The following is an 18881-nucleotide window of genomic DNA, read 5'->3' on the forward strand; positions in this document are numbered from 1 at the left end:
TGATGTGGGACTAAACATGCTCCAAGACGAGGTAGGAGCACTAAAGGGGTTTGGCGGGGTGTTAGAGAAGAGATCAGGGTTGAGCGTGAGTAGCGGTGAACGTGGCAGGGCGTCCTGTGCACAACGCATTCCCCCTCATCTCTTCTGAGGAGCATTGGGAGGCGGCGTTCGGAAGCTCGGACCCTCAAGTCCAGCTCGTACTTGCTGAACGAGCAGCTCAGGTCACCGGCACCCTCCAAGCGCTGGTCACCACTCGCCGTTAGTTCAACTGGTGCTCACATAAGTTTATTCTCTCTCTCTCTCTCTCTCTCTCTCTCTCTCTCTCTCTCTCTCTCTCTCTCTCGTAAGACACGTATCAAGCAGAGTTCCTTCTAGTACATGTGTCGCGATATGGAAATAACAGCGTGTAACAAACACACGACGAAAACATCTTCAGGACCTGAAGAGAGACAGTGCTAGGAGTCGTAAAGGTGAGAATGCACAAGACGTTCGGTTCGAGGCCAAGCCACACAGCTACAACCATGCACCATAGCCGATACCAGTTGCATTCGACCCTCGCTCCTTCGCTCTGCTGGACAATCGACTGCCCTTACCGCATTGCACTTCGTCCAGGCCGTGGGGGCAGTCGTGGTGGCCGTCGCACACCTTGCGTTGAGGGATGCACTCCTTGGCTCCGGGGCACACGAACATCTCCGAGCTGCACCACGCTGCACGATGCGACGACAGTCGCGCACTCAGTACATCGCGGTTTAACCAGAAAGCGAGAAATGTACCTACGCATAACCGCCCATTCACGGCGGCTATGGAAGCTCGATGCTCGGCACTTTCGTTCCCGGTCGTAAGTGATACAGATTGAGAGGGCGACGGGTACGTTCAGTCACGGACAGATGAAACTCGATCACAAAAATATTAAAACACACAAATAGGAAAGTTTCTTCCTATCCAAGTCAAATTGTCGCGTGACTTAATTACAGTAACAAAGTTCGAAAATCTAGCTTTCCAAATATACCAATATCGCGCCATTATTGAACCTCCAAGAACACTATTTTTCTTTTCAATTTTGCGTTTCTGGTTCAAATTTTTGTGTTCGCATTCCATCTGTCTATGACTGCACATCATAAAGTTAAATTAATTTTGTAGTTTCAGAAGCACTGTACTATCAGCAGACTAAATGTACTACGTTCTTACTTCAAGAGATGGCACATTTTTCCAGTTGCATTCGGAAGGCTACTCCTGACGCCAGGAATTTTTCGCGAATTTCTTATGTTCACTTACACTCTTTTTTTGTTGGCCTCAAGATTTATTAGGAGCTTCGGGATTTCAGCTTGGGCTGTTTAGTAACCGCAACCACGTTCATCCAATTCAACAAAAATTATTTAAGGTGAAAACGAAGAGTTCCAGGAAAATTGCAGAGGTCGAGAAAACCCCGCAATGTCTTAAAATGTCTGAATTTTACCCGTAGATATGAGCTAACGTAAGACCCTGGTTGGAGCGATTCGTGCGTGAGAAACGCGGCCATTGAGGGAGGGGGTACACAACAACAGAACTCAAATGACATGCAAATATAACAAGACAAGCCAAGTTGTGCGTGGACCTATACATACGGCATTGGATCTCATCCGTCATGTCCCAGCAATCGAGGATTCCGTCGCAGACTTTGTGCTGCAACCGTTCGTGTTTCAAGTAATCCTTGCAGGCTGGAAGCAACAACAACAACATAAAAACAAGTACCTGTCAAGATTCCTCAACAGCTTGTGTGCGCGTAACTTTATTGGCACCATACATTGCAGTGGTTTAAGCATCACTCGAAACGTCTCTGAAGCAAATACACCGAAACGTATTTATAACAAAGTCCTCAGGACAAAAAAATTACTTCGTTTTAAGCGGTTCTTCGTTAAAAGCCAGCAGGATTCGCTATCTATACACTTCAATGAAGCCCATGATGCATTTCGATAAAAGCGAGGTTTCGAATAAAGCAAGTTCGTTATAGCGAGGGTTCACTGTATAAATGTTTGAATATGGGTGATTGCCCAGTGAAACGCAAGTACACACGCCCTTAAACCACGCTCGTCACTAGCGCTACGGGTCGATAAGACGCCATTACTCCAGCGACTACAACAATCATGCTGGTGTTTGTCAACAGCGGCAGTGACGTGTCGTCGTATAGTCAGTTGTCTAAACAACCACCAATGCCTCTAATGACGGGGACATGATCGCGATTCCCCACATTAGTGGTTGTCAACCATGAGTGCACTGGGGCTCTTTTTGGGCTTGCAAAAGTGATGGGGGACACCAGGGTGAATATTGTAGATCCGTGTGTAATGTCGAAAAAAAGTTCACTCTCTCTCTCTCGCACGGTCCGGTGCAGCGAAAGAGCATGATCTGTGGGGCTGTCTTGTGGGGGTGCTTGGCGAGCGACGACCCGCTATCGCGTCTCTTTGATGTGCGACCACCGAGTTCCTGCTCCGTGGTGTGTACGGCAGATGGTTGCGTTGCGACAAGCTGAGCTGGCGCCAACTGTCGGCGCTCATTAGCATCTTGATGTACTACTTCGCCTCACCTCTCTTAGACGGCAGCACCATCTAAATGGATGAGGTTATAGGAAGGATATATGGCGCGTTCGTAGACCCGCCTGTGCTTCAGTTCATAGCGCAGTGGGTAAAGCGTCTGGCACCTCCATTTGCGGCGACGGAGATCCCGGTTCGAATCCTGGCGCAGCCGCGTCAACGGAACGTTTCCGGCGTTGTCATTTTCGTGACGGATATGACGTCAGCCAGGTCTTGGTGGATCCTGGCATAAAACACTTTCGGGTTAAAAAATTGGTAGCGTATCTGCTCGCTTTGGTGCAAACGTCGTCAAAAGACGATAGCCTTCTGCCGCCCCTGTTACGTGAATGCCTCTCTTCTCTCCCTCGCACACCTCTCACGCTCCTTCCCCTCCTCTTTTCCTTCGCTTCCCCCATGATAAACACCGAGGAGGTTTGCTAAAATCAATTCAATTTTCGCGCGTTCCCCTGCTCGCGCGTCATCTAATGGAGCCTTTCGTTACTGTTGGACTTCTTGGAATGCCGTCACGAGGTCCAAACTCGTCGCACGCTCTTTTTGTATTTATGGGTAAAAAATATTTTCTAACACGTATTTTTGATTTGCTACCGCAAAAAAAAAAATCAATCAGCCACGTATTTACATAAAAAGAACACTGAAAATACCTTTTATGTAATGATATTTTGCCTCAAATATCCCTAGCGTTTTCTTTTTGCTCAACAATGTTGAAAAGTATGAGTATGCTTCCAGATTAAGTGTTTTGGAAAGGTATTGCATATATTAACCCCTTGTTATAGTATTCCTTTAACTCTTAGCCGGAAGGTCGAATCGAGGGATGGACAGACAGACATACAGATACTTTCAAATTTAAGTAGCCTAAGGAAGACTATCGTCTTTAAAAAAATTTCCTTGCAGCTAATGTCTTCCATAAACCTTTTCTATGAGCGCCTGTTGTGCCTGACTGTTTTGCTGATGATTCGTATCGTCACACATCGCTGGAACCGTAGCCCAGTATGTACCTGCCTTTTGTGTGTGCGTGCGTGAGTTCGCGTGTGGGTGTGCGTGTGTTTGGATGCGGGGGCTGCTCCGCACGGCTTGCGTGCTGTGCAAAAAGCCGACGTTAACACGTGTGCCACGAGGGGTAGTTAAACGTTTACGTCCCGCAGTGATGGCACATTTTTGCGTTGCCGACAAAATTTGGTAAAGAAGAAAAGAATGGGGCGACAGCGAGTGTCGAGGGCTTCGCCGACCCCTGAAATGCCCTGGAGGCCTCCTTGAGGTGCGCGGACCCATGTTTAGGAACCCTTTTGCCACATCATCCCGCACCTCCGTCACGTATTATGCTAGCTACAAACAATTTTTTGCCTGTCAGGAGCCATGACTTAGCTCAAGTTCTGTGGTAAAAACTCGCCGGAACGATTACCCGGGCAACTGACTCACAGCAGTTCCTCTCGTCCGACGCGTCCCGGCAGTCGATGCGGCGGTCACACAGCGCCGAATGGGGCACGCACTCGCCGCTTTTGCACTTGATCTCCTTCAGGTAATCGCAGTCTGCGGAGGAGAAAAAACGTTTTCACAACATCCATATCTTGTTTAGAGATCAAACTAGGATGGCGCTTTTAAGCGGTCATGTAGACAAAATACGACTTGCTTTAATTTCAAAGAACTAGCCTTTGGTAACTCACTCCGCTCCATCCCATGGCCACAAAAGACGTTTATATTAAAAATCTTTCAAGTTTCGCGCTACAGTTACGTCATATTGTCAGCAGTGATGTAATCTGGGCCAGTTTTTAAAGCGTAGCTATCAGTGTGTTAACTGCACGTTAACGTTCAAATGACACGATCAAACGGAACCACAGGCCACACTAAAAAGGCTCAGTCATGTGTCTCGGCACTGACGTTACTCAGCGGCAGCCAATCACAGATACAATCATCTATGACGTCATAGGGAAATCGCAGGAAAAGAGCTGGGCAGTCGCCGCTGCTTTAGATGTTTGCTTCACTATCTCGATTATTTGCTCGAAGTTCGCAACAAAACTGGTGGGACTGTTTCGGGACGAATCAATTTTTTTCTAATGAACAAAACTTGTATTTTGCCTTCATGGTGCCTTCGAGAGAAGAGACGTGCAGTTTCTTTTGGCGAAACGCGCGAATTTCAAACTGCGTTCATTGATTCTGCGAATGCCATGAAAGGGACCCTGCAACACTTTTTTCAACTTTTTTTGAAATCTCAAATGCTTGCAGAACGTGGTCACCCAGCACAAACAGTACTTAGATTAGGGGGTCGCAAAGTACCTCAGCCAAAAATTACTGCTCTATGCCCCTCAGGTAACTTGGAAACTCGCTCAGAAGTTTTTTCTCTCTTTCCCGGTGTTGAAGTTCTTCGACCGCTCCAATTACGTTATCAAGGCCATGTAGCAGCTGTTGGCCGGTTTTCATTCAGCTGCAACAATGAACCATTTTCGATAGCAACTTTAAGAATAGTGCCACAAAAACAAAGCAGAAATGGAACGCGTATCTGGTGCGTCGAGGAAATCCCGCAGTGTCGCTCCGTGCTGGCGATCACTATAGCTTTCGCAGTGGGTCCAAACGCGAAGGAAAGAGTGAAAGCGCTTATCGAAAGTGTTGCAGGTTCCCTTGAAGGCTTAACACACACGAAGACTGTAGTGACACAAGACTTACTCAAGCTCGAAATTACTTTTCATAGCGACATGAGTCCTTGTCTCTTTCTCAATGTCGTCAGATGCATTTTATTCCGTTAAAATAAGTTCCCTGAGTGTTGCGTGTGTAAATGAATCCTCTCTCTGACTCGTGCTCACCTCGTTTCAGCGTCGTCGGCACCGCGAGGGGAGTGGTGGACGTCCGGTCTCCAGAGCCGGCCCCGGTGAGGCCGGTGTCGTCCCCGTGCTTAGTGATGTCGTTGTCGGTGAGCGAATCCTTGTTGAGCGGCGAGTTGGTGACCACGCTGTACGAAACGCGCGTCACCACCTTCAGTGCTGGGCTCGCTGTGGTCGCGGACGGCCGCAAACCCGGCTTGTTGCCGTTCTTGCTGCCTTTGTCGCTGAACTCGGCACCACCTGCAATGACGCAAAGCCACAGTATTTCCCGAATTATCCGATTGGCTCTGATGTTCGTCAAGTCATTACTATACATATAGAACACTTGTTAGGATTAATCTCGAATACATGTTTTTGAGCCGGGATCTACGTTTACCGTGTTTTTTTCCTTTAATCTGTTCCAAACTGATTTAATTGTTGATTGCCTCTATAGAAGAATTAGCGTAGCACGAATGAAAGCGAACCTTAACAGTCTAACTCAATCAACTCTCATGAAAAATTCCTGGTTTATGCCTTTTCACAAGATACACTTCTCGAATTCCGGAATCGAAACAAGGACATTTTTTTTCGTTGCCCCAACATACTCTTTCTAGCGCGTCGACCACGAACTCGAAGTTTCAGTTCCAAAAGTCCGCACAAAATTATATTTTGATTCAGTTGTGTCCAGGACAGCATGCGCTGGAACACCAACCCTCCTTCCTCAATCGCAAGCAAATGATAATGAAAGAGCGGAGGTGATGGGCAGTACACCCAAATTTACAGATCTGTGTCTACTGTTTCATCCCTTGCTGTCGCTCTAAATCTCCTAAGTTAGTAGAGCTGCCTCCTGCTGTTGGTCCAGCGACGTCACGTCTTCTCATTTAAACAACATAGTACATGCATAAGGAGTAAAGACACCTCAACTGTAGCAGCCTATTCCGGCATCGCACACTAAGAATGAAAATCGACGTACTTTTGTCGTCACTGGGCGTGTACTTGGAGTCGTACGCGTCCGCTTTAGAAGGCAGGTCTCCGGAGATGAACTTGGCGATGCCGCCCGAGTTCTGGCCGCCGGAATAGATGACCGAGTGGATCTCCGAGTGGTCCCCACTACTGGTGCTCACTGTCTGGTGGATGGAAATTGAAGTGATGTTGAGCTCCGGGTTCTTGAGGTGGTGACCCTCCCGAGTACCGCCCGCCGGAACGAACGCACTGTCCTTGTTGTTGACGTGGGTCGGGATCGGTTCGCCCGACGGAGGACGGCTTTCGACTTGCGGCAGTACGGGAGTTGGTCTTGGCACCTCTTCTGACACCCCTTGTGAAGCTGGCCCTAAACCGATCTCTGGACTCTGTTGTGGAACCTGTACTGGAGTGTGATGATAGGCCGGTGCGGGATCTGCTTCTGGAACAGGTTCCGAAACCGCTCCCTGAACCGGTCGTGGCATGGGTTTCACGGGTACCCCTGGGTATACCGGGTTGCGGTTCTTGTTGTTCGCTGTCTGATAGAGACTTTCCACTCCTGCCGTGAGGTCGATGAACTGTGGTTCCGGTTTTTCCGTGGTGTGCTGCTGTTCTCGAGACACGTTCTTGGCGTGTCCTCGGTTGCTGCTAGCGCTGCCGATGGCAACAGGGGGCCGGACAATGAGTCCGACACCGATCTCAAACTCGGTAGTCGATGTGGCCGGCCTCGGCGTGGCCGGCTGTTCTTTCCTATGGTTGTTTTTGTGGACTGAAGGCTGGGCCGGCTCTACCGTTGAGGGCAGTGTCTCGTTCCGCGCCTTGATGGCTGTTCCTGCACCCTCTGATGTATGGGCAGGCTTCGGTTTGTAGTTGATCGGGACACTGGGACCGCCGTGAGTGCTTGGATCGTCCAAGTGTATCTGCCAGGCATGTCCGACGCCATGCATGGGCTTTTCGGAGCTTCCTTCGCTCGGTTTGCTCGACGCCGTTTCTCCCACCGTAATTTCGGAAGATGGCAGGGGTCTGTAGGGTGACCAGGAGAATGGTCTTTCGCTCTCGTCTTCTTGGTCGGCGGACGAAAAAGTCGACTCGTTCACTCTAACTTCCGGCGTTGATTGCTGCACCGTCGGTGACGTGGTAGTGCTAAGTGTGCTTGTACCTTCCGGAGGAACTGGTGTGGATGACGGCCGCTTTTCGTATTGGTGCACGTTCACAAAGAGCGGTTTAAGCAGGGCTGCGTCGGTCGCATTTTTAGGGGATACTGGCACACGATTTCGGTCGGGCATGACAACGACGACGCCGGTTCCCACGGTAAGTTCAGTAAGGTGCGGGCCATGTTTATTTGTAAACCTATTCTGACTAGAAGGAGTGGGACTCGGAGTGACCGCTGACACTGGTGCCTTGGTTGTGTAACGATGTTTTCCCCGTACAACTTCTGTTGACGTCATGACTACTTGCGGACTATTTGTGACCATGCCTGAACCGAGCTGCTGGTCAGGCGACCCGGCGTGGGCACCGGGACCGTGATGGCTGGCGTTCAACTCTTGGTGACCCGGCTGGTCATAGTGCGAGTCGTCGTCTTCTGACAACTCGGGCGCGTTTTCCCACGTTACCGGTACGCCGTCGTGTTGTTTCACGGCTGGCCGCTGTTCGGGAAAGAATGGCTTCCAAGACTTGTCCTCGTGGACGACGTATGGCGAAGTGTCGTTCTCGTGCGTGTTTGTGTAATCAGCGGAATCGGCGTTATGGTGTTTAGACCAGTGACCAGACTCGCGATCCTGCTCTTCTTGGTCGTAGTACTCGACCGTACTCGTGCTTTTCTCCCAGTCAATGTTGTCCATGTCCAAACTGTTTTCAGACATCTCTGCAGCGGAGGAAAACACAGAAGTAATCTGTAGAAGCTTAAGGAATGCAGGAAAGACACTCTGCGGTGTAATCCCAAATGACAGAACCTTACAGCATGCACTTACGTTGCAATTAGCGTGACTACCTTATCAATGCTTATTTTAAGACTTAACAATATCTGTTGAAGTATGGCATGAACAAGAGTTTTTCTCCCTGTGTGTTTGCACGTTAAATCAGTGAACGGTACAACTGCTCAACTTGCGCAAAGTAATCATGAGTACCACCAGACGCGTACGTCGCTAAACTTGGGAAGGGAAAACGGGGACAATGAACAACTTTTATTTTTCTATAGAAAATAATTAGTACTCTTTTTGTTTGGTTGAGGGGGGGGGGGGGTACATGCAGAAGTTACATCTGCTATAAGGCGTGCCGTATAGAGGGCTCTGAATTAATTTTTACAACCTGGGGATCTTTAACCTGCACCGGATTCTGGACATACGGGTGTTTACGCTTTTCGCCTCGTTCTGAAAATGCAGACCCACGCGTATTTGGGATAAGCAGTATATTTACTAGTGATAAGCGCATCTCACCACACGTTACCCTGTAGGCTAGCATGGTCGCAGAGCTTTGTTGCCTCCTGTCCTTTGCAAGACTCAAAGAGAAACCGCAGTAGCAACTTTAGAGATGGCACACTTCTGCTGCCGCATTCAGTGCACTCGCAGCCGGATATGAGGGCGTAATGCAATTTAAGCGAAACGCGGGCATGGTGTGAACGGGCTGGTTTGGTACATCGCCGGGTTGGTTTAAGCCCCGCGTAACTGAGAAGAGCATACAGAAGTTCCGAATTCCTGACTGTTCTTTTCTTTATTATATCTACCTGGCGCTAAAGTAACCCTGCGTTGTACCAACTATCCCGTCCGGGCACTCTTACTCAGGTGTGCTCTCAAAGAACTATATTTTTAGCGACTGTAGTCGAAACTGGGAGTATAAAACCTATAGTCTTTGCAAGTCACTGAGTCGAAAACCGCTCAACTGATATTTGCCCAACAGACTAAGCTCGTGCACGCGTGAATGTCACGAAATGACGGCCAGGCCTCGAAACCTCACCGAGCACTTCAATGAGATTGCCCCCTCGGAAAGGGCAATTCAGTGACGTCGGGCGCGACTGATTGAGAATCAAGGAGAGTTTTTTATGCCCACCGGTGAGTTCGATGGCGTCCCTGTCGATCTTGAGCCTTCCGAAGGCTCCTCGAGGCCCCATCCCGGCCTCCCGCCTGAGCGCCTCCCTGAAGTCGCTCTCGAGGTCGGCCACGTCCGGCGTGTGCCTCCTGTCCACCACCTCCAACTCGAACAGCACCACCAGGCTGCCCTGCCTGCATGCGCCGCGCCACCACCGCCGCCGTGTCAGGCACGCACACAAGGCTGCGGCTTCGGTACGCGGGGCACTTATTGGAAATCCCCTCCCCGCTGCTACGTATTTCTCGTTGATTGACGAGATCATGAATAAATAATTCTTGCTTTTTAGGGATACCCATGTAGAATTTCTATGAACTAGCTACATCGGGTGGTAAATCAATATCTGATTCGTTATGCCCCACGAGGTGAAAAACCAGGTGTTGTGAACAGCGGAAGGGCCCAAAATTTAGTATGCGTTCAACTAAAGAAAATGAGAAGAAACAGTGATGCCTAAACGACACGGAACAGTCTTACATGCTTTGAATGCGAAGACGTTATGGCTTTTTTGGAGATATTCTACCGCTACATAGCGCGTGTGTCATGCTGGTTCAATGAAGCCATTATAACGCCGATGCTTAGCTTCTTAGTAGAAGGGAGTCTGGTATGCTCATCGGAGCGGTCAATAAAAACTCTAAGGGATACTGGCCAACGTTCTCCGATTTGGCTGCGACGTCAGAAGTTTCCACAAATTCACTCAGGGGATCAGCCAAGGCAGATTGTCGTCAGAATTCCACGGCCAATTTATGAATTTCACGCAAGCAGAGTTACAAGCCACCACTAATTTTTGGTGTCATGGAAACCCTCGGAAAACAACATGATGGGGACTTTTGTAGAGAATGTGGGTCGTTTAGAATCCACACGGTACGTTTAGCCGGGTAAAACTTCGAAGGTGCTCTCTTTCTTAGCTTGGAGTAAAGGGTGGTGGGAGTGCTGTTTCCCTTATTTTAATTTTTAGAATGTTGGAGCCTCAAAGAGGAGGAATTGCCTTTTCGGAGTAGGTAATACGCGGATATATTTTGCAGCGAAAATGTCTATGGCTCGGATCCCGGCCGGAAAGTCCAAGCTTCTAGTCAGCGCTTCTACAAGCTCGCTCGTGGTATCCACAAACTTGTACGTACGTTAAACTCAATTTGCATCTGAGAACATCAACTGAGCACTTTTGTTTGTTCAGTTTCGTGTAGCGACTAAACTAAAATAAAAAAAAAACTCAAGGTAAGCAAAACAAAAAGGGAGATTTCACTTTTATGCATGGCATATATCACGCTCACAAGAATCTTCAAGGAGGAAAGCGAAACTTTAAGATCGGAGGGGATCAATCAGATCAATTCCCTTCCGAATATGAACGCGTCAAGCGTTAACTTCCAGTGTACAAAAAAATTCACGCTTGAGTTTTGTAGGCAGGGTTAACCCCATAATATCGAAACCCCATATGACCAGAAAACAGCTAATTTTAAGTTCAGAAACAGCAATGTTTATAGTGGGTTTATTCTGAAGTAAATGCGTATGTAGTCCGTAAACATTTTTTTCTACCTTTCCACCCCCAACAAAAGGGACCTTTCTTCCTTGAGGAACACGCAGAATCAATGTGGGAAATCTGACCACTCTAGCGAGTCAGTAACGGGACCGCCCCTCACCCAACTTACGTGAGCATACCCGGTGTCTAACATAAACGCATCGGCGAAGTGTCTATTTGAACAGGACGATGAAGATGTATAAAGCCCTTTCCAATGGCTTCTTGCCAACTATGACCCCCAAGCCTCCGTCTGCCACTGTCGTTTTCTCTCATGCTCTAAATATCGCTTCAGGCATGCTGATACATGGACCAATTTGAGCTGACCTTCGCTTTTCTGGACGTGTACACAGTGCAGGCGGGCTTTGTGAGAACGTTGGCACTCAGAAACAAAAAGAAAAAGGAGTTGCGCACGTTCTTGGCAAGTTACCGGACATTCGAATGGCCGTGCACACACCACCGCCTAGTGCAGAATTACTCACCGAAAGCCGTGGATTGTGACTTTGCTCAGGGAAGTGTTCAGTTTTGGTGACTTCCTGTACGTCGCTTCGAGCTGCGAAACACACACAAAAAAGGACGCCATATTTTCCTGGTGGCTGCAGTGTCCGGTGCAGGAAGCTGCCGTTAAACGAAGGCTGCTGCAATTACAACTGGGTCGTCAATAATGAAAGCACTTTGCCAAGGGCGTTCCGATCCAAGGCGCCTTGGACTACTCAGATAGACAGCTCCCTCCTCCGCCTAGAAACATGGCGCGTGCGATTCCAAAGATTCGTATCGCCCATCACCAGCCTTCCAAGTCTGATCTAGCGGCATTGGGAATGTCCGCACGTTGACCAGAGAGAGAATTGACAAATGGTGGTAAGCCAGGCATTTGCATTTCTTTGGGCGGGAAGGTGAGGTCATTTGTTAGATTACGCTTGAACAGGCTGTCCCTCATGTCCACAGTAAGCGTTCATCTGGGGGCACCACCGCTCCAGCTACTTCCCCTAAATTCAGATGTCGTTTAGTAGTTAACATTTAAATGCAACGAGTGCCGCTACTTACATGCAAGATAGAGCAAAGCTGCCTGCCTTTAGGTTAGGACTTGTGCTAACGAAGTTCTTTTGTCCTGCAGTCGACGTTGACCAGACGGTGATGACCTTAAAGTACGCTCATTGGGGATTTATCAGAGTAAAAAAATGAGCTTCTCAGGCTTGGGTTGACGTACATCGTGTATAAGACGCAAATTTCCAGAGCAGTACGGGAATCTGTCGTATATGACATATCACACTGTACGCATCAATTTCAGCATTGGCCGCTCCACACGCCTGTAGCGTACGCGGTTTACAGGCTAACTCGTAAAGAAGGCGCAGTTATTGCTCTCGCGCGCGTTCCATCATTCAGCTCCCACCGTCCTCAAACCCTCGGCCAATCATGTCCCGGCGTTAAACACTAAGTGGATTGCCTCTTATGCGGCTTCCCTCTCGCTTTATCAAAGGTATGGGTCGAAATTTCTGTTCTTAACGAAAAGAGAAGAAATGTATAAACGTAACGGTTACGACATCGATCGATTTTTTTTTTGTTCGCAAGCGTCGCCAAAATCACTCTTTTTTTTTTTTTTTTTGCGGCGATTAGGCGTAAAGTACCTTTATGAATCTCCGCGAAGTGGATGCTGTTGGTTTTATTTGCCTATCAAAAGAGAGTGCATGCTCACCTGTACATTTTTGCAATAAAGCACCTGCCCCTCACTTCCACTTAATTATTTCGCACGCACGTGTAAAAAACAACAGCATTATACAATATGTTAACACCTATTGCTCGCCGGCACTGGGTCAACATTATACGGCAAACATTAGGCGAATAGAAAGGAGGCTTGTTCCCGGCTGTCTGGACCACCGAGCTCGGTCCAATTAAGCGTTCCGGTTCGCCCCAGTCGTGACTGCATTTGCATCTCTTCAGCTCTACATGAGTGGCGAGGTCGTTTAGTGGGTCTTTTTTTTTTTTTGTTATTTATTGAGAGTGTGCACCTTAGGAACTGGAGCGAGAAAATTAGAAAAGGAGTAGAAATGTGCAATAAGAATTTGTGATTTAAAAACGTTGCGTGACTCGGCAAGAGCGGTGACTGCATATATGGATCAAAAGCTACGCTTAACCGAAGAGCTGAGAGCAGCTAGGCACATATTTTAGACTCATGTTCTTTCTTCTACTGCTAAAGTGGGGAGAGCGCACCTAAAAAAGCCGTCTTTGCATAGATCACTTTGGTACAAGAATGCATTAAGAGCAAAGTTTCGCCAGTAGAAATTGCAGTGATAGGATACACTTTCGGGTGGTTTAAGTAGATTTGACTTTGCGAATTCCCGCCTACAAAAATTGAGCGCACCATTCAACTTGAGAGCGCACCCTCATGCATCGTTCGGGAAGTTCGAAACGAGCACTTTTAAGAATTTGCGTACTAGCCAACACGCAAAGGGAAACATGGGGTTGTAACAGACAATAGTGAAAAAAAAAATGTTACAAACAATTTTTTTTTCAAGCAGAGCAATAGATTATCGATGGACTAGACGCAGCAAAAATTCGAGAAGCGTTGCGACTAGTCTGCGGATGGGTCTGGCTTTTGTTTTGAAACCATAAGGAGTTGCAACCGTCCGTAAATCCGAGATTTCAGTGTGTGATAGTAAATTCCGAAGAAGCATGAGGCCGGTTAGAACGGTTTTTCTTCGTTGCAATAAACTTTTTTCTAGTGCTCGACTTATTACTTCAAACTATGTCAAGCTGCGGCGAAAACCTTGGACACAAGAAAGCAGCACTGGGATATCTTTGAAGCTTTGAAACTAAACTTAACTCCATAGCTCACCGTAATCAACGATCGGTTGCCACGGTGTGATCTGCGTTCGTCGATATAACGCGCGTAGATCGAGAAATCGGATCGTGGTACGCCCGAACATTGCAGGATGGGTGGGTGATTCTTGCTAAAGCCACTAGAAAAGCACTCGACACAGCAATCTTCATCTCTGAGTCAGATGCCCCAAAAAGATTTGAATAACAAAAATTAAGAGCATAGACGTCGCATAATGCGATATAAGTGCCATTGAAAACTGAGAGGGGCCAGTGATTCGGAGAAGTTCTGACAACTGCAACCCTAATCAAATTCATAGCAGTAACGTTAACAATAACAGTAAAGGTAATAGCAACAGTAGCAGTAATGTTAAAGTATCAGTGGCACCACCAGTAACAGTAATACTACAGTAACAATAAGCAAGGCGTCGTTTGGATCGCCACGAGAGGTGAACACGCCTCTCGTTTCTCGAACCTGGCGCTACTTTATATAGATAGCGGACGCTTAAACAGTACAAAACTGAACCCATGAAAAATTGTTGACCGGTTTATTTATTCATTTCTAACACGCTGCTGAGCCGGCAAGCTACAGACTCGACACTTCTGCATTCATGTCCTTGGGTCCCCGTTTTACTGACACAAGGTTGAGTCTCCGCCCGCACATCTCATCGTAAACATACGAAAATACAGGAAGGCGGATTAACGCAACTGCCACCGCAGCCACGCGAAACGAACACGCCCCTTTTACGCGCACGAAAAATTGCGACATGGTTTATGTTCCCCCGCCGCCGTTCCTTCAGCAAAGAGCCCGCTCACCATGTTCGCGTACTTGGCCGACTTGAGGCGGAATTCCTCCGAAGTGGAATTGAGCAGGCTGGGGTCCCACGCGTCGCCTTCGACTACCTTGACGACGCCTAGGAGACGTAGGGCTGCAAAATTAAAGGAACGGCAGTGTGAAGTGCGCCAGCAACCAGGCGCCCGGAATAGCGAGGTATGGCGGGAAAAACAAAAACAGAAACAGAAGTGCGCAAAACAAAACGCCGGCGTAATTGCGCGCCTTCAACTGCAGCGGTGGTTTCGAAAGTGGCCAGGAGGGTGTGCTGGAAGACCGTGCACACGTTACGTGGCACCAGCGACTCTTTTACATGGTAATACGACCAACCAGTGTGGGCAGGGCGTTGCTTTGAGAAGGCCAGATGACCGGCTTGATAATGCTTGCAACTCACAGGACGCGTGCATCTCTCTTCCGTTCACTCCGTTTTGCTACTCTGTTCGTTGTCGTGTTTTAAAGCTTTAAGACGAATAGGCACTGATATTGTTGAATGGCTTTCAAGTCTCGGGTTTAATTAATTCATTTCTTCCTTCCCTCTTCTTTTGCTCTCACACTGAGCGCACTGATTATGGTGATGATGGGCAGCCATTATTGTCAAAAGAAAGGCCTATAGGCCAGAGCACTGGTCATTATTAGGGCTTAGCTATTGGTTTCGGAATTTGTGCTTACGGCTTTTCGCTGCAAAAGCTCCATAGGTGTGCGCGTACGTGCGCGTGATTCGACTTAGTGAACATGGTGACAAAGTAGCATTAGCCAATGGAGGGAACAAAACAAAAATTCGCGCATTTCCACTAAGTGAATCACGACGAGAGGGCGAAGCACTGGGGATCGTTCTTACCGTAAATCACCCGTGGCGTTGCCCACTCGCGCATGTAAATGAGTGACAACGCGTGTGTACACTGTATACAATTCAAATCCAATCCAATCCGATACAATTCAATTTAATCCAATCTTATCCGTTTTAATCCAATCCAATCCAAATCCAACCAATTCAATTCTCCTCGCGCATGCGCAACACTGTGTACATGGACGCCAAGCCCCGGACAAAGCGAGGTCCTAAGGTGCTTCGCACTTAATTGTGGGTTAGCCGCATACCACCACAGGTGCCTCAGGCGCAGGTGCTAACCGGAGCGCTTAGTCTGTGACGTGGGGGGCTTCTGGTCACCTCGTTCAAAAATCCGTTGAATCTCACAGGGAAACGGTCGTGTTTTAGCATCTGCACCCGCGACGGAATTCTGGTACTCCACTCGCCCGCACTGCGATCACGCCACTACAGCGGTCGCTTACTGACATCATCGCACTACGCGTGAGGGAAGTCTGGACAGTATCCCCCCTCATCTTCCTACAATCATTTCTATTAACTTTTGTGGCGTGCGTATACCGGCCACAGACTTGGTAGCAATCCGCATTAAGGAGTGAATTCCTTTTGCGGTGTCGCAATATGGCGCCTAATTCGTATAGAACTGAGCTTCGAGGAAGACGCGTTTCCCTCGCTGTTTATTTAAAGATAGACACTTCTCGTTACGTCATTCTTTAAAATTTAATCAAGAAAAAAGTGCCTTTGAAAGGTCATGAAATATTTAGCACCAGGAAAACAAATCATAGCAGACTGTGATTCTAGTAATTTTCAAAGAGCGTTTTTTTTTTTTTTTTGATGTCACGCAAACTGTTCCAAGGCATTATGCAGTCACAATGAAGGAACTACATGACGAAAGTAGCTTCACTTACTTGGATGCATGTGTTGACTTGTGATCACTGAAAAAAAAAAGAAAAAACGAGCAACAACAGTGAGAAAAGGGCTGATGTGGACATTTCGGGTCGCGGTGCATGTCACGTAAAACAAGAAATAGAGTGGCAGATAAATACCACTCGTAACGCATATATGATATGGCCGACAAGCCGAAACAATAGCTGCAAATGTCAGCCCGTTTCATAATATAAAAATCTATAGATTTAAATGATAACTAGCGCGGCGAAAGCAGACCCAAGCGCTATGATAAACCATATGAAGGTGTGCGCATTAATTTAGACCTTCAGCTGTTCGCTTCCGCCAGCGAGGAATTCACAGACCTGCGCCTTTAAATTTAACCTAAAGAAAATCAGTTTTAACCAGTACATGACCAGACGCCACTACGGCGTAGCGGGTGATTTTCTAGTATAAGGCGTATACCCACCAATCGTTTAGTTACGCGGTGACCTTTTTTATCGAATGTTTTTCTTAACATTTTTGAAGTTGGCCACGTAACACACCCACGCCACACTAAACTGATTACGAGTTAGCTCTCATCGCCCTCTAGACCGCCATGCTTTCATGCCCTGTTCACTGACCGTGGCGGCGCAGTGGCTAAAAGGGCTGTAACGCAGCGCGTGAGGTCATCAGCGTGATTCGCGCTAGTAGAAGCCGTGGATTCCAAATGCTAAAGCACCCATTCGTGCGAGATTTGGGAGCACGTTGTAAGGGCCCCGTGCATGCACTCTATAATCCGTGGGTCAGCCAGCTTCACCGCGTCGGGCTGGATTGGCCAATCAATACAATTAACCACCAAGCCAATTCGGAGAGCAACAGTGACGATCATACAATTTTACTCGAAAATTCGATCCTTTGAGTCAAATCATATGCTCGGCATCGTCATTCGCCCGGAACTTCCCTATTGGGAGCACGGATTGAACAATTTAGTCCATTGTGGAGAAGCTAAACCGCGGGATTAGTCTTAGAATTTATTACAATGTACGCTCATTCATAGGTTTTCTTGTTTTTTTTTTTTTTTACCTACGGTAACGCTTATACATAGCGAAGCCCTGATTTTTCGTCTCTCTTTATTCCCCTCATTTCGGTGGACGTTGTGAGCCCCAGGTGGTCGAAAATACCTAGTAGACCTCCACTACGGCGCGCCTCATAGTCCATGGTGTAGCATCGGCGCGTTAAACCTTTAAGATAATAATACTAAATAATATTTTTTTTCCCCTCGCGAGAACAGCAGCAGTGACTGACCGCTGAGGTAGGCGCACAGCGCCACCAGGGATCCGAAGAGGAGGGCGGACGCCAGCGCCGCGACCAGCACGCAGGGCCAGGGACAACAGCGGCGCGACCTGCGCAGCGCCCAGGGCCGGGAGGCGCGCAGCGGGCCGTGGTGTCTGGCGCACACCCCTCCCCCGCTCCGCTCGTCGTCCCAGACCAGGTAGGGCGCCTTGCGCTGGAACGAGTACGCCAGGAAGTCGTCCGCCGCGCAGCAGGCCGGGGACGACGAGGAGGACGCCGAGGGCGGGGGCAGGGCGGTGACGGCAGCTAGCCTGGAGGAGACCGGGGGCTTCGCAGACGCGGCCGCGGGCGTCGCCGTTGCGGCTCCCGAAGAAGTCTTGCCGACCACCGCAGCCAGCGGGATGTGGCCATTGCCTCCGGGGACGACGTAAGGGGACAGCTCTGCCGGCTTTTTCTGCACGAAACAGGGGGGGCACAACGATGAGAGCGCACTGTTAGAAGTGAAACAATTTTAGATTGAAAGCTGTACTGCGCTACAGCTGCAAGGTCACTGATCGCGTCGCAAGCGACCTTCAGCCGCCGGCGTGCAAGCTGCGCTTTTCTTTCTTATCGCTTCGTCCTCGCAACCTCCCCTCTGCGATACCACGTGAGTGGACTAGGGTGAAACGTCTGCTTCGCCTGCGCTTGATCGCTCAGCGCCGACGGGGCCGTCTGTGTGTGCACTAAGCGCAAGCAATTGGTGAATCCGATCATCCATAGATATAGATGTACACGGCAGGCTACGAAATCTCATGCAAAGGGAGACACTCACGACACGCCGCGTCTTTGCTTTCGCTTCTAACACTTCTAAGCCTATAGTCTTAGAAGTGTTAAATCTGACTATTTTTTTTTAGAACAAGAGGCACTAAAGCCTCAGGGGAGGCAGGAATTGAAAAGGTTGACGTTCGCAAATCACGCAACGAGCACGGTTCTAGTCTTGGGGGTCCTACTGACAAAGTGTACACAGTTGAGTCAGGGTGTCTAGATATGTGCAATTGACACGGTAGACGGAGGATGGTCAGTTCGGGAAAGTTAGTCAGACCTCTATATCAATATGTAGAGACCGCTTTCCAGGGCAAATAGAGCGATTAATTCTAGAGTAGAGGAACCGTCATGGGCGCGAGTAGTATCTTCGGATGCTTGTTCGCATACAAATCATAGAGTTCTTTCCAAACACCTTATCTTTTCGCTTATCTTTAAAAAAAAAACAAATAAAAAGAAATGACAAGGTCTTTTTCGCTGTTTCTTCAAAACACAATGCCTTTGCCCCCAGGTGGTCAAAATTAATCCGGAGCCCTCCACTACG

The 18881-nt window shown here is 48.4% G+C and overlaps 1 protein-coding gene across 1 annotated transcript in view; it reads right to left on the reverse strand.

The window, feature by feature from the left end:
• Positions 1–17653, reverse strand: part of LOC144151822 (uncharacterized) — a 35322-nt gene extending 17669 nt beyond the window's left edge. The window contains exons 1-10 of the mRNA XM_077682963.1: positions 17549–17653; positions 16285–16311; positions 14541–14653; positions 11393–11463; positions 9365–9537; positions 6333–8183; positions 5363–5620; positions 3984–4094; positions 1605–1697; positions 594–707 (exon numbers count right to left, since the gene is read on the reverse strand). Of these exons, the coding sequence (XP_077539089.1) occupies positions 594–707; positions 1605–1697; positions 3984–4094; positions 5363–5620; positions 6333–8183; positions 9365–9537; positions 11393–11463; positions 14541–14653; positions 16285–16294 (2794 nt within the window). The 5' untranslated portion in view covers positions 16295–16311; positions 17549–17653. The remainder of the gene's footprint in view (positions 1–593; positions 708–1604; positions 1698–3983; positions 4095–5362; positions 5621–6332; positions 8184–9364; positions 9538–11392; positions 11464–14540; positions 14654–16284; positions 16312–17548) is intronic.
• Positions 17654–18881: the final 1228 nt, after the last annotated feature.

The sequence above is a fragment of the Haemaphysalis longicornis genome, unplaced genomic scaffold, assembly GCF_048455015.1.
Source record: "Haemaphysalis longicornis isolate Haplotype H1 unplaced genomic scaffold, Haemaphysalis longicornis Haplotype H1 scaffold_9, whole genome shotgun sequence".
In the NCBI taxonomy this organism is placed as follows: domain Eukaryota; kingdom Metazoa; phylum Arthropoda; class Arachnida; order Ixodida; family Ixodidae; genus Haemaphysalis; species Haemaphysalis longicornis.